The sequence below is a fragment of the Rousettus aegyptiacus genome, unplaced genomic scaffold (genome assembly GCF_014176215.1).
Source record: "Rousettus aegyptiacus isolate mRouAeg1 unplaced genomic scaffold, mRouAeg1.p scaffold_m13_p_14, whole genome shotgun sequence".
Taxonomy (NCBI): domain Eukaryota; kingdom Metazoa; phylum Chordata; class Mammalia; order Chiroptera; family Pteropodidae; genus Rousettus; species Rousettus aegyptiacus.
In genome coordinates, this window is record NW_023416289.1 from 29,511,086 (window position 1) to 29,526,240 (window position 15,155).

General features: G+C 39.2%; 1 protein-coding gene across 12 annotated transcripts in view; it reads left to right on the forward strand.

Moving 5' to 3' along the window:
* The window catches only part of LOC107502334 (BTG3 associated nuclear protein), a 115,485-nt gene that overhangs the window by 35,476 nt on the left and 64,854 nt on the right, over positions 1 to 15,155 (forward strand). For all 12 annotated transcript variants that reach the window (XR_001594963.2, XR_001594962.2, XM_016129427.2 and 9 more), the window contains exon 4: positions 236 to 435. Coding sequence is in view for 10 of the 12 variants with exons in the window: in XM_016129427.2 (XP_015984913.1) it covers positions 236 to 435 (200 nt within the window). In the remaining 2 variants the exon portion in view is untranslated. The remainder of the gene's footprint in view (positions 1 to 235; positions 436 to 15,155) is intronic.

Genomic DNA, 15,155 nt, shown 5'->3' on the forward strand with positions numbered 1-15,155 from the left:
CTGCATAAAGAAGTAAACCCATGATTAAGTAGTCACATTTCAAATACAAGAGGTTGAGCTTGTTTACTTAAATGTTTCTGGCTTAAAACTAAAAAGCTGAAAAACTAAAGTGCAGGGATTATTCTGTTGGAGTAGATTCAGTTGAAATTAGGAAATATCTATTTGGTGTTCCTTGGAATTGTCTCCTTCAAGTTCAAGCTATTCCTTCTGAAGTTTTTCTTTTTTTCACTTCCAGTCATTCCTGTATTCGATTAACCAGACAATATGCTTACGATTGGATAGCATTGAAGCCAAGCTGCAAGCTCTCGAGGCTACTTGTAAATCATTAGAAGAAAAGCTGGATTTGGTCACTAACAAGCAGCACAGTCCCATCCAAGTTCCCATGGTGGCAGGCTCCCCTCTCGGTGCAACGCAGACCTGCAACAAAGTGCGATGGTAAGAAGAGACCTGTGGGTTGCGGTCACCTCACCCAGGCTCCCCAGCTTGGTCACCTGAGTTTTTATACACATGAGGGCATCTGCCTCAGCAGCGTCATGACACCTATTTCAGTTAGACCCAAAATAAACACATGACACTCTGCTGAGATGGCTTAGAGTCATCCTCACATTATCTTTCTGATATAAACCAGACTGGTGCATCTTTTCTTTGGAATTAACCCATGAAATCTTTGAAGGTGTACATTTGTTTCTTTTCTTTTTTTTCTTTTCTATCTGTCAAGTCTTTAGATATTTTTTCTCCATAAGTAGTATTAATACATTTTACTCGAGTATATCAAACTTTTCATTCACATCTATAGTTTTTATTGTGCCTATTTAAAAAAAAAATGTTTAGAGCCTAATCTTAGTGGGATGTGTAGTAGTGCATGTACCATTTGAATTGAAACTTTATGAAGAATTTAGTTAGATTGGAAAGATGTCTCAAAACCTTTGACCTGGTAGTGTATCTGTCAGTTCACAGCACTCAGTCATCTACTTGAGCTCCTGAGATGAACTAAAGCTTATGCACTTGGCAGCAGTTTCCATCAGTCCTGTTGACATTTTTATCCTTTCCCACAACCAACTGTGAAGAAGTCATATTTGTGAGATTGGCAAAATGTGGCTTTGTACTTGATGAGAACTTGAAGCGTTTTTACTGAGGGCTTTCCTGTTGTGGTTCTCTGGGCCATCTGCTGTCTCCTGCCCTGTGTGTTTGTGAGGAGCGAGGGCAGTGGACATCATGGCGGATGCAGGGGTTGGGGCATCGCAAGCTGGAAGGACAGTAGCTAGCCTTGCTGCCAGGGTCAACTGGGTTCTGCTCTGCCCGTGTGCTCTGGGTACAGGAATAGCAGTAGGAGCTTTGTGGACTTTGCAGGGGAATTTGGGATTGAGGAGAGGCTCCTTGTTGGTTTTGGGGTGCTTTCAAACATGCCTCAATTTTAAGGCGGCCACCTGTCCTGGTTTGTCTAGAATAGCTGTGGATGATGCCTGTTGGATGGACATAATTAATAGTACCTCTTTTAACTCTTCACAGTGTCCTGGTGTGTTTGAAACACTACATGGCCCCTACATCTGATCTCTAGCTAGGAGTCAGGAGTTCTACTTGTCTCTGTCCCCAGAGGGAAGGTGGGGCATTCCCTGGTGTTGCTGTGCAATGGGGCCTTTCACCTTGGTGTAAATTGTGTCCTAACAGACCACTCATGTGTTTTTTCCCCAGCAAACATTTGCTGAGCACGTCCTCTGTGCAGGCAGTGAGTCTTTTTTTAAGAATGATTTTTTTTTGTCACGCCATCTCATTCTAAAATGCAATGTTTAGAAAATATAATTTGTAATTAAAATATGACTATAATGCCTTACGTGTAATGGAAGGAGAAATAGAAGGATAATAGTGTATTATAAGATAACATGTATTTTAATATGCAGATAGTTGGATTAGGTACATAAGGAGGCAGTGAATAGGCCAGGTGCCCAAACCTCCCAGGTTGAGTCTTGGTGACTCACACTAGTTGATGATGGACTATTACATAATGACAGGCAATTCTTGATGAAGTTTTAAATAAAGCAAAGTATAATTTTTTCCTCTAGACTTGAACATAGTTGAATTCCTGGAAAATTCAAGTTTTAAAACTGTCCAACAATATTTTGTATATAAATGTAGAATGGAGTGAGATTCCAGGCTTAGAGAGTTAGCAGCATATTTTTCACTCATCCGAACATCTGGGGCATTTGAACTTTGTGCAGGAAGATTTATTGTTAGTTGAGACTGCCTCATGCATTGAAGGACGTCTTAACCTCCTTGACCTGTACCCACTAAATATCAGTGGTATCCCATAATTCTGATAACCAGATCTGTCCCATTGGATTTCAAAATGTCCCCCAGGCACCTCTATTGAGAACTAGTGCTCTAAGGGATAAAAGAATGAATGACATGCTTCCTGCCCTTACGTTAGAAGCTTGCATATCCAAGGATGGTCCTGCTTGGTCTTGCGTCACTCCTTTACCTGTGCTTGGGACAGGTCGTTTTTCATGAGATGAGTCAGGGAAACCATTGACAAAATCTAACCATTCAAATTCTACCTTCAATTATTTGTGATGGTTCCAGGAGGTCAGGTGGAGAGGGCGCGTGCCCAGGGACTGACGAGCTATTGCTGGTGGGAGGGAGAGGGGCTGGCACCACTTCTGGTGGGGTTTTCCTTCCTCATTGGTCACCTCATTCCTTTGGGGTTTGAGTTGTTTGAGGACAGAGCTGCTCCTCTTGAATAAAGGTGTTTCCAGTCTGCAGGGAGCTACCATCTTTCTGGCCTCCTTCAGCATTCAAGTGATTGCAGGGCTGTGGGAAGCACCATTAGCAACTTTCCTGGTTAGAAATTCCACTATGCTTCCTTTCTTTCTGCTGGGGAGATTTTATCATTTAGAGACCTGCCATAGTTTGCTCTGTGTGTATTATTAACAGGTGGTAAAATAAAAGTAAAGTTTTCTAATACTGATTCAGATGTATGATCTAGTTGACCCAAATCAATTAGATTTTCTGGTTTTAAAGAATTGTATTGGTGAGATAAAAATCATCCTGTTATAGAATACACTTATTGTACATTCCCAAGATTTATTAATATTGTTAATAAAAACATTACTTATAAAAGTTAATGTAAGATTATTGGAAAGAAAAATCATTCCTCCATTTTCTCATAGGCATAGTCTTAAATAGGATGCATGTAAATGATTTTTAAAGATACTAAATCTGACATTTCTCTCCATGTAAGCTCTGAAGATGAGAAATAAAAATTGCCAACAGTTGAAAACTGTTAACAAGAAATTTGGGGGAGAAGTAAAGGGTAAGAATTTAAGTCTAGTAGAGCAATGAAAAAAATGTATATTTAAATTAGAAAGTTAATAATTTATAAACACATACAAGTGAATGAGAATTACATGTCTTAAATGTGGATAGTGGAACATTAAAAGGAAAAGTCTACAAAAAATAGTTAAAAATTGGTTAATTTATTTTGGGCCTCAGGTATTTAAGACAAGTTAGAAGTATGTAAGTCCTAGATTATTTTATAGTCAAAGCATATGTTTTTAAAATTACTTAAGATTCCTTAGGTCCACTTGCATTTGTTTTGAATGATTTTTTGGGAAGTCTGAGTATAATCTCACAGGAAAAATGCAGACGCCATAAAGGTTTTCAGTTATAATGAAGCTTCTGGATAGTGGGTGAGAACCTGTTCAGAGAAATACCACCCGCCCTTCCACTTGGGGAGGCTACACGTGACCCGGAGCCAGCCCCACCTGCAGGGGCTGGTGCATAGATAAATCCCTCTCTGCACCGAAATTCGCTCATCTCTTGGTTATTCCAATTAAAACCGGCCTGGGCTATACCTTGCTGTCAGCTCTGAGAATTATTCTCTTTAATCCCTGGAGCACAGAAGACAGTAGACTGCTGCCAATCTTAATTGGCATTTTGGATCCAGATGTTCAGATTCTACATCCAAATGAGATTCTTTAAATAAATTTAAGCAAAAAGGAAAGAAATAAACTTTTTTTCTTTGATACTGAAACTTAATCACTGTAGTTAAAATGTGAGGTTACTTGGATGGTATCTCACCCAACAACAGTATTCTACTCAAGGGGAAAAAATGGACTTGAATTCTTATAGTAGGTGTTCTTTTCTTCCTTGCAACTGTGCCATAAATTCAGATTTTGTTTAATTGTGATTTCAAGAGTGGCAACAGGAATCGGTCTGTGAGTAGTTTTAACTCTGAAGCTGTTTTGCATTGGTATTGGTAGCAGATTACTGAAGTGTTGTGCTGCGTTGGGGAAGTCCATAATGAGTAGGCTCATCCTTTAAATGATGGCCGTGAGCACATCAGGAAGGAAAGGCCTCCATTTTATTATGTGGACTGACAGGATCAAGTGTATGGTCAGGGACCTTTATGCTATAGATCCACATAAAAACCCTTTCTCTGCACTTTTTTGAGTTTAGGCATAGAGCCATTTGAAGAAGGTTCAGTAGGTAGGACACAGCTGAGCCTGGTGCTGGCCCGATGCGGGGTGCTGTCCTAGTTGATGACATCTGGAAGGCCAGCATGGTGGCACACATACAGTACATAGATCATGAGGTAGAATACCTGCTTGTCCAGCAGGATCTTGTAGAACCAGACTATTACTGGATAAGTCAGAGAGCAACTTAAAACCCAGATGTTTCGGATTTGTTTGTTTTCATTAACTGAACATATTGACTAACTAGGAAAATGCTTATATTTCTTATTTTTGAAAGCAATAGATTTCTATTTTATTATTTTTATTTTGGTGTGCCAAGTGGTTTATTTTTGTTGAGATGTGTTTGACGTAACAGATTTTTATTTTTAAGAGCTTAAACATTTTTTAAAGCTTTAGTGTATTTCTGTAATTTTAAAACAATTTTAATAAATCAGGGGCTTCTTTGAAATACTCTAAAAATAAAAGTGATTTCTTTTAAAATTTTCTCTCAGAGAGATGTGTCATGTAAAACATTTGGAATGGGAGATTTTTCTTCTTTTCCTTTAAACTGATTATTGATCCACAGAGAATTGAAATATTTGACCAAGAAATTATTTTAATTCCCTCTAATATCTGGTTGCTAATTTTCTGTTTTGTTTCCCAGAGGTTCTTTTGTTTTAAATGTTGACGGATATTTGTGGAAAGACCGTTCTGGTTTTTGCACCCTCACGGCTTCTGGGTAGAGAGAGGCCTGTTTCTGATCATCTATCTCTGTTCTGGCACTGGAGCACCAGCGATCTTGGGTAGAGTAGTCAATATTCAGAGTGTTCCTGTTTTGGGTCATTGACCTGCTCAGTCAAAAGTATAGCTTTTCATGGGCTTTAGAAAATGTGACAAACTCAAAATAAGGTGTTTGAACTGTGAATAAATGGTTGGGTTTCAGCTTTGATGGACTTGTTTAATTATTTCCTTATCAAATTTTTGATGGTTCCATTTAATTTTGTATACTTAGGATTTCTCTTCCTGACTGATCTCTACTACCTCATACTTGCAGACTTTTTGTGACCTCATTGTGATTCCTTGTACATGTCACGGCTGAGTACTAATCAGGAAAACATACAATTTACAAACATACAATTTAGGGAATTATTAACATAATCTGCTGACGCAGAGATACAATCTAATAAAGCAGATAATATGTAGTCAAAAATTTTAGTAGATTGTGCACATTCTAGTAATTTGATGTATTTCTCTACTTTTATAATAACTCATGCATTGATTGGAATTGAGTTGAATCTGTGGATTAACTTGGAGAGAATTGGCTATCTTAATACCATTGAATCTTCTGATCCATGAACATGGTATACATCTCCTCTTAAGGAGCTCTTTCATCTCCGCCAGCAGTGTCTTATAGTTTTTAGTGTACAGCTCTTAGAAATACTTTGTTAAAAGATGCTCTTTGTCAGGTCAAAAACATTCCTTCCTATTCCTTATTTTGTGAGAGTTTTTATTATGAGCAGGTATTGAATTTTCACATGCTTTTAATGTATCTGCTTGAGATGGTTTTATAGTTTTTCTTCTTGATGCCATTAAGTGAGTTACACAGATTCATTTTGAATGCTAAACTAATTTTACGTTTTTATTAAACCTGACTTGATCATTGTGTATTATCCTTTTTATATGTATTTTTGAATTGATTTGCTAATATTTAGTTAAGGTTTTTGCATTTATGTTCATGGGGTATATTAGTATGTAGTTTTCTTTTTATGGCATGCTTTCTCTGTTTTGCTATCATGATAATGCTAGCCTCAAAAGGTGAGCTGGGAAGTCATCTCTCATTTTCTGAAAGTGTTTCTATAGTTTTAGTTTTATTTCTTTCTTAAATATTTGATAGAATTTGCTGGTGAAGCCATCTGGGTTTAGATTTTAGTTATAAACATAGGACTTTAATAAGTATACAGCTCCTTGAGTCAGTGTGCTTTAATTTGTATCTCTCCAGGGGTTTTTCCTTTTAATCTAATTATAGACTAATTAGCATAATATTTTTATCATATTTTGTGTTATCTTTTAAATGTTTGTGGGTCCACATGGCATTTGGGTGCCATGGCCCCTTGGGCTCCTGTGGTCTGTGATTGTTTCTTAGGCTTTTCTTGTTTTTATAGCTTTTTGAGGATTGCTGGTCAGATGTTTTATAGAATGTACCTCAGTTGGAATTTGTCTAATGCTTTCTCACGAATAGACTGGGATTGTGGGCTCTGGGAGGAGGACCACAGAGGCGAAGTGCCCTCATAGCATCTTATTGAGGGCGTGTGCTGCCCCCAGGCTTTTCATTGTTGGTGTTGATGTGGATCACTGGACTGAAGGTTGTTTGTCCAGCTTCTCTGCTGTACAATTGCTGTCCTCCCCTACCTCTTCCATTGTGTGCTCTTTGGAAAGACGTCACCAAGCTTGGTACCCACTTATGGAGTGGGGCGTCATGCTCCAATCCACCTACTGTAAGGTGGAGCATCTACACACACCAATTGTTGCCGTTCTGCATGGGAGATTTGTCTCTTCTTCCCCATTTATTAACTTAGTCAATCATTTTATCAGTATGGACTCATGGATATTCATTTTGTACTTTGGGTTACAATCCAATACAGATAGTCCCCAACTTAACAATGGTTTGACTTATGATTTTTTGTCTTTACAGTGGTGCCAAAGTATTCAGTAGGAACCATACTACTTCACATTTTGAATTTTGATCTTTTCTTGGGCTAGTGAAATGCAGTATGATTCTCTCTAGTGATGCTGGGCAGTGGCAGCAAGCTCCTAGTCAGCCATGTAATCCCAAGGGTCAGCATCCGGTACTGTATGGTATATTCATTGTGTTCGATGGCTTTCCCAACTGCAGGCTAATGTGAGTGTTCTGAGTATGTTTAAGGTAGGCTAGGCTAAGCTATGATGTTTGATAGGTTAGGTGTATTTAATAAATTTTTGACTTACAATATTTTTGACTTACAATGGGTTTATTGGGATGTAACCCCATCATAATTTGAGAAGCATCTGTACTATATTTGTTGCTCAAATTGTTCCAGCTTTGGTCATTGGGAGCACTCTCAGGTGGCTCTTGTGGCCTCTTGACATCTCACATCCCAAATAGTGAGATTTTTGTTTGCTCTGGATACTTCCTTCCTTTCTGGCACCACAAGATGCTCCAGGCTTATCTTGTGTGTTCACTGCCCCAGTCCTAGAGTCAACCATTTCTGCTTTTATTGGAAAATGATGTTAGAGACTGAGATCTGGGCATTAGGTATCTTCCAAGTGTTCTTAAAATGTTGGCCTAGGAGAGACACACCTCTCTCCTATTTAGGTTTCACCCATGAGCACTTGTGCCAGGGCTGTGTTTGCATGGAAGGCCTGTTTGCAAGGTTGCATAGTGGCTCCCAGGGACAGGGCCACCCTATGGAAAGGGGGCAGGGGCTCGTGGTAGACCCCCCGCAACCCATCTGCCTGTCTTGGGCTCAAGGGCCTTGGAATATCTGAATTTATTGTTTAACTGGGGATCGGTACCCTCACCCCTTTTTTGGTGCCATTGTTGGAACTCTGAGACCAGCGGACTGTTCTTTTTTTGTAAGTACATTACACCCAACTGAGCTGTTTCTTTTTGTGACCAGGTTCTTGTGTGGTGTGCAGAAGTATAACTATAAAAGCCAATGGGAGAATAGGTTCTTAGGGAACAAATACCTGTGGGGTTTTAGAAGAACATGTCATCATTGTGTTTTCTTATAAGTAGAAAGAAGAAAAATTTCTCGTTTCTTGCTGCCTTGCTTTTGTTAATTGAGAGTTTTTCTTTGAGATAATTCACAAAAATTAGAAAACTAATATATCATATTTCCCAAACTGAACTTGATGAGTAATTATTTTAAGTTGCAAAATGATCGGTGGTCAGCAGAATGTAACATAGCGAGGCTTAGTGGTAGGCGGGAGGGAGGCAAAACTTTCTCAGATGTTTTTCAGATATTTTAGTGGAACTCAGGCCACACACAAAAAAGTTGGAGGTCATTGTGTGAATAGAAATAGCACCTGATGTGACTACCTCACACAGGTAATGAGTAGGAAGGCAAATTAAACAGCTGCTGTGTGAAGTTTTGGTCTTAACTAAGCCTTAAAGGTAAGATAAAGTTTGCTCCTAGTTTGTGTTAATACAGATAACCCAGAACATGAACTCCCTGAGGGTGGGGCATTTCTGCTGTGTCTGCAGCGGGTATCTCGCTTACTGCCACGCAGGATAGCTTTGGTGACAGAGGGTTCAGAGGATTTGGCCTTTGGGCCTTTTAAGTTATTTAAATTTGTCTTTGGAAGATTTGTTTCTCCTAAGATGAGTCTTGCTCTTAGCATACATATGTAAAGTGAGGTTAAGGCAAAGAACATAATCGTGAACATTTTTCTCTAACTTGTGATTATTTGATGCAACTTGCCCATGTCCTGTTAGACCTAGATGTTTGTTCAGTGAAGATCCACAGGTGTGTCATGTGAATGATTCATCGGACTTGGTGGCACTTGGTTTCTTATTTACTGGATGAGCTTTTTGCTTGGATTACATGCTTTCGGTGCTCCTGGAAGTTTTCCTTGATTTTTGGAAATTGGAAATAAGGAATGACTATGCTGCTTATACAAACCTGATTCTCCCAGGGACCTCATTCTGCAAGGGAACTTAAGAAGTGTTTGCTTGGTTGAATCCAGTGCACTGAGACTCTTGGGGTAGAGATAGAGAATATAGGTGTGGCTCCTCTACTGCCTCCTACCCTACCTTTTCTGTGGCAGGTGTTAATTGATGTTGGCCCATCACCATGAGATAGCAACAGTGTCAAACCTGAATCACTGTGGTGTTTCTGGTAGGTGGAGCTGGCTCCAAATATTTAAACTATTTGTCCTGGTTCTAAGGGGTTTCTCTGTCTGCATCTGTGCCTGTGTGTGTGTGTGTGTGTGTGTGTGCGTGCGTGCGCGCGCGCGCGTGTTTGTATACTTCTGAATCCAGTTATAAACCCCTGAAATCTATCTAGGGATTTAGCAGATTCTGAATGAGAGTTCCTACAAAGTTCTCCAAGTGTACACAAATCTGACAACCCTAGTTCTTCCATAGAACACTTAGACGCAATCTCAACCCAACCCATCGCTCTGTCTCCGCGCTGCGTGTGTTTCTTATTGGACTCTCTGCACATCAGGTACTGACCTCAAGTATTGGTTGATCCTGTCCTCGTTATCAGCTCCCGCCCTCTCCCCACAGTGTCCTTGCCTGCACTGGAACACTGTATGGGCTCCAAGCTCTCTGGTTCAATGCAAGGGCCTGTTTTTGTGCACCTTGTGTCTAATTTTTCTTTTGTAATTAAAAGTGGCAAACACAAACTTGTGAAAAATAGTTTAAATTCTACCTTTTTAAAGGAGGGGATTTTTCACCTCTTTTATTTTGTTGGTTGGTTTGTTTGACATAGACTTGAATAAAGCCCCTAAGTGTACATTCAAATAATAGTGCATTTTGTGTGATGAGCAAAGGGGCAGAAAGTCATGCTCTAAGGTGATAACACAGGTGCTTTGAATGTGGCAACAAAGCAGTTTCCTGAAATTGAAGAGAAGTTAATGGCCACATTGTGAGCCAGCTTGGAAAATGTTTGCCAGGACAACTCTGAAAGCTAAGATACTTTGTTTTAAATCTGTCAAAATGGATTTAAAAACAAAACAATTAAAATGCCCAAACACTGAAAGTGTAAATTGTAGCAGTAATCGAAATAGGATTATTTCTGCTCTCAACCCAGTAGTTAAGAGTAGGGAGAGACTTGGTTTCAAATCCAGGCTTCTGCACCTATAAATGCTGAGAACTTGGGCAAATTCTTACCTTTTCTAAGCATCTTTTTCTTCAACAATACAATAATAATAGAAGTAGCAAGCTAGGATTTCTGCGAATGAGAGCGTGCATATAAATGCTTAGTATTCCTGGATTCCTCACAACCCCATGAGGGTTTAAAAAATTATTACTATTAATGCTGTTCATTCACTGAGTGCCTAATATTGGCCAGGCCTTGTGGTATATGCAGGACTCACATTGGTGAGCCCACAGGATTCTAGAGCACCCTCAATTTATTATCTTCCAGAATTCCAGTGGATGACAGCATCCTAGCTTGACCTGTGGAGTCATGTTTGTAGATTTCTATTCTGGCTTGTGTTTCTTGGCCTTTTTTCTTTTAGCAATCAGACTACCAGCATTGGACCAAGGAATCTAGAGACAACAACCAGAGGCTTACATGCAGATCTGAGGCTTATTCTTAAATTCTTTCATCTTAAATACACAGACTTGATTGTGTACTGGGCATTCACCTAAGCAATTGAGTACACCATCGAACAAAACAGGTGAAAAGATCCCCGTACATGGACAACCACATAACAAACTAAGCTATAGTAAATGAACTGTATTACTAGATGAGACAGTGCCGAGTGCTGTGGGGGAAACGGTGAACAGAGCAGATTTATGCCCTTCTATAGAGTTGTGTGTAATTTTGTGTTGTTTTAAACCAGAGCACCCATCGGAATCACCTGGGGAAATTGTTTAAAAAGTCCCAGGCTGTTTGGGAGTGGGCCTTAGCTTCCCCAGGAAATTTAGATGTTCCAGAAGTAGGAAGCTGTAGACTCTTGCATCATTGATGTTGGTTAAGAATGTTGGCTCTGCTGCTTGAGGACTTTGAGCTCAAATCTAACTTTGCCACTTAGCAGCCGTTGGGGCTTGGGCAGGTTGTTGGCCTGGCTGTGGTGTGGGCTGTTCATTTCTGCAGCGAAGGTACCACAGTGCCCCCTCAAGCTTCCGGGACTGAATGACTCCTTTCACACACAGAGTCCTTGGGGCAGTCCTGCGTGTGACTCTCCCTGCTGGAGTTAGTAGTGGTCCTACACGCACAAGGGGTAAATGTAAATGGTCCTTGTTTCGCCTTGTCACAGGTCACTGGACCAATGTTTTACTTCTAAATGGTACTTGTTTAGTCAAGAGTATTCAACTTGTGTAATAAACATAATCTTAGAATTAAGCAATAATATTCAGCTTGAGAATTAGCTTAATCTTAGAATTAAAACAATTAGGACAGTCAATGGGTCTTGCTATTTCCCTTTTCCTTAATTTTGGTTAAGTTTTTATCTAACAGGAGTTTAAACAAACATATAGTTATAGGGAAAGGTATAGATAATGATTTAAGGTTGTGAAAGAATGAATTGAACACATAAAGAAGTTTTTAAAAAACAAGTGACCAAGGGATAGATAAATTGATCAGTGGAACAGAATAGAGAGCTTAGAAATAGACCCACACAAGGATGCCCAACTAGTTTTTGACAAAGGCACAAAAGCAGTTAGATGGAGGAAGGACAGACTTTTAAGAAGTGGTCCTGGAACAATTGGGCATCCGCAGGCAAAATAAAAGAAATGAATCTTGATACTAGCCTCACAACTTGGACAAAAATTAATTTAAAATGGATCACAAATTTAAATAAAAATGTGAAACTTGAAAATCTTAGATGAAAACACAGGAAAAAATGGTTGAACTTCTTAGACTTGACACCAAAATCATACAAAGATAAATTGGACTTGATAAAATAAGAAACGAATGCTCTGAGAAAGACCTGCTAGGAGGATGAAAGACAAGCTACAGACTAGGAGAAAATAATTTGCAAACCACTTATCTGACAAAGGGCTAGTATCTAGAATAAAGAACTCTCAGAACTCAACAGTAAATAAACAAATAATTCAATTAGAAAGTGGGTAAAAAATATGAACAGATATTTGCCAAAGAGGAGATATGGAAGGCAGGTAAGCATATGAATAGGTGTTTAATGTCATTAGTCATCGGGAAATGCAAATTAAAACCACAATGAAATATCATTCCACGTCTATTAGAACGGATAAATAAAAAATAGTGACACCACCAATTGCTGACAAGGATGTGGAGAAATTGGATCTCTCATCCACTGCTGGTGAGAATGTAAAATGGTGCAGCCACTCTGCAACACAGTTTGGCAGCATTTTATAAAGCTAAACATGTACTTGCCATATGGCCCAGTAATCACATTCTTGGGCATTTTTCCCAGAGAAATGAAAACTTATGTTCACACAAAAACCTCTACACAAAGGTCCATGGCAACTTTATTTGTAATAACCCAAACCTGCAAACACCCCAGATGTCTTTCTGCGGGTGAAAAGTTAAACAAACTTGCCCACCCATAAACAAACACTTGTGTCATGGAAAACTGAGCATCAGCGACACTGAGTGAACAGCTGATGATACATTCTGCCACTTAGATGACCTTGGGGGCATTGTGCGGAGTGCAAAAAGCCATTCTCAAAAGGTCATATGCTATATAATTCCATGCTTGTAACTTTCTTGAAATAGTGGAACTGTAGATGGAGAACAGGTTGGTGATTGTGGAGGGACTGGGTGTGATGGGAGGGTGGGTGTTTCTAAAGGGGCAGCACGAGACTGCTCCTTGGCGGCAATGGAGCAGTACAGGGATCTGTCTATACGTGGTGTCAGATGCATAGCACCACACACAACACATGCACACTTACACAGAAACTGGAGAAATCTAAACGAGGCCTGTAGACTCGTTAGCAGTATTGTTCCAGTATTACTTTCCTACTTTTGGTATTGTGCTACAGGTTGTATGATGTCCCCACTGGGGACACAGGACTTGATGTACTTCTTTTGTCACTTCCTGTGGCTCTTTAATGATTTCAAAATGTATCAGTTAGGGTTTAACCAGAAAAAAGCAGAACCAACAGGAGATATGTGTGTTTGCGAGGGAGAGACAGAGCGAGTCAGTTCCCCCATGAAAGATTTATCACTCAGGATTGGCTTACACAGTCATGGGGGCAGCCAAGCATGTCCGAACCCTGTAGGGCAGGTAGACAGGAAGGGGAGATGGTGGTCAGCTGGCAGGAGCTATTTGGAGTCTCCAAGACCAGGGAAAGCCTTTTCAGGGTTTAATCTGATAAGGCCAGGCCCACTCAGCATAATCTGTCAAACGAATAATTTAACATCACTTTATTAGGACTTTTAATCACATCTGCAAAATCCCTTCACAACAGCACCCAGATTAGTGTCAGATTGAATGACTAGGGCCTGTAATCCAGTTGAATCAAGAAACTTAATATTGTGACAATTTTTTATATCAACCCTCAGATAGCTACTACATTCTTCTTAATATGATATGGATATTCCATAATTTTTGAAAAATGAAATATTCTTCTGTACAATTTGAGGCAGACATAAATGGCATTAGTTGAAAGGGTGTAATTTCTGGCTTATTATAATATCGATAATTTAAAAACACAACTGACTCATTGCTCTTTAAATGTTATAATTTAAATACCATCATCCATTTTAAAAAATTCCATGAATAAGCTTTATACAGACAAATTTTACATTGTTTCTTTGCTTTTTAAACTATCATTTTCATTTCTTTTTCCTTACAAAATTTTATCCTGTCGACCAGGCTGTCATACTACTTTTCAACAGAATTAGGGATAGAAATTGAAGCAGAAATATTTGTGTTTTTTGTAACCAGAAGGCCCCAAGGGTTAAAAAAAAAGCTCTTGTGTGTTGAGTCCTCATAATAATTAGTAGTACACAAAATAATGTAAGTGTATTACTCATTTATAACAAATTATTACTAACCCAATATTGTGATTGTATTCTTGAGATAGATGTGGGTTTAATTTTAGTTAATTCCTGAACCCATGAATGATTATGACTTATCACTTAAAATGAGAAGGGTTCAGCATTGATTCTAATTATCTTTTTAGTTTCTATAAATTTCTAAGAAACTTTGTTTCCATACGTAAATATGTGGAAGAGGAAGGAGTCCCTCAGTTCTTTCAGTTACACGCCAAAAATTGTAGTGGTCTGTCATCAGAAATTATTTTTGATGATCCATGAGCTGAATGTTAACCTAGGTCCCGTCAGTTTTGTTGAAAACAAAGAATTGTGGACAAATAACTCACCGAAGGGTTTTACAGTCAGTCAGCAGAGGCATTGCCACATTTCAGACTGGGCCTGTGTTTGTACCTCAGGTGTTCATTTCCTGGGTCTAATTAGAGTGAGGGGATTTTTTTTTTCTTTTTAAAGCAGGAAAAGGGCTTTGTGAAATGGAACAAACAAACACATTGACCAGAGGTGTTCTCTCGAGGAGAATCATTTTTAGAAAATAGTACATTCTGGAAGGCGAGGATCTGGAAATTGAGTTGCTAAGAGCTGTCCACCCTCAGGTACCTCTAGGGCTATGTTTGGGTACCTCTAAGGCTATGTTCATTCCAGCTCGAAGTTTGTTGCCTCAGAACATTATTTCCTTGATCTTAATCAGAATCTTTAGGAGAGAAAGGCATATTTAGTCAAACAACTTTACCAAATGGGCATGAATACATTTTAATCTATTTTCTGCAGAACTTCTCAGACCTGTAATGTGGTAAAGTCCATTAGGGAACTGCCGTCTACTCAGCAGAACCATTTTTATTTAGCTGCTCATGGAACGAGAAGGAATGGGAACGGGCGCATGTATGGGATGCTGGGGGACGCTAGTGTTCCATGGAATGCACTTTGGGAAGTGCCAAACACGTGCCAACTATTTTGTCTCTTGTTTGATATATGAGAAGCACGAAATCATCAGCTCGTATGTGACCACAGTACCAAGTCA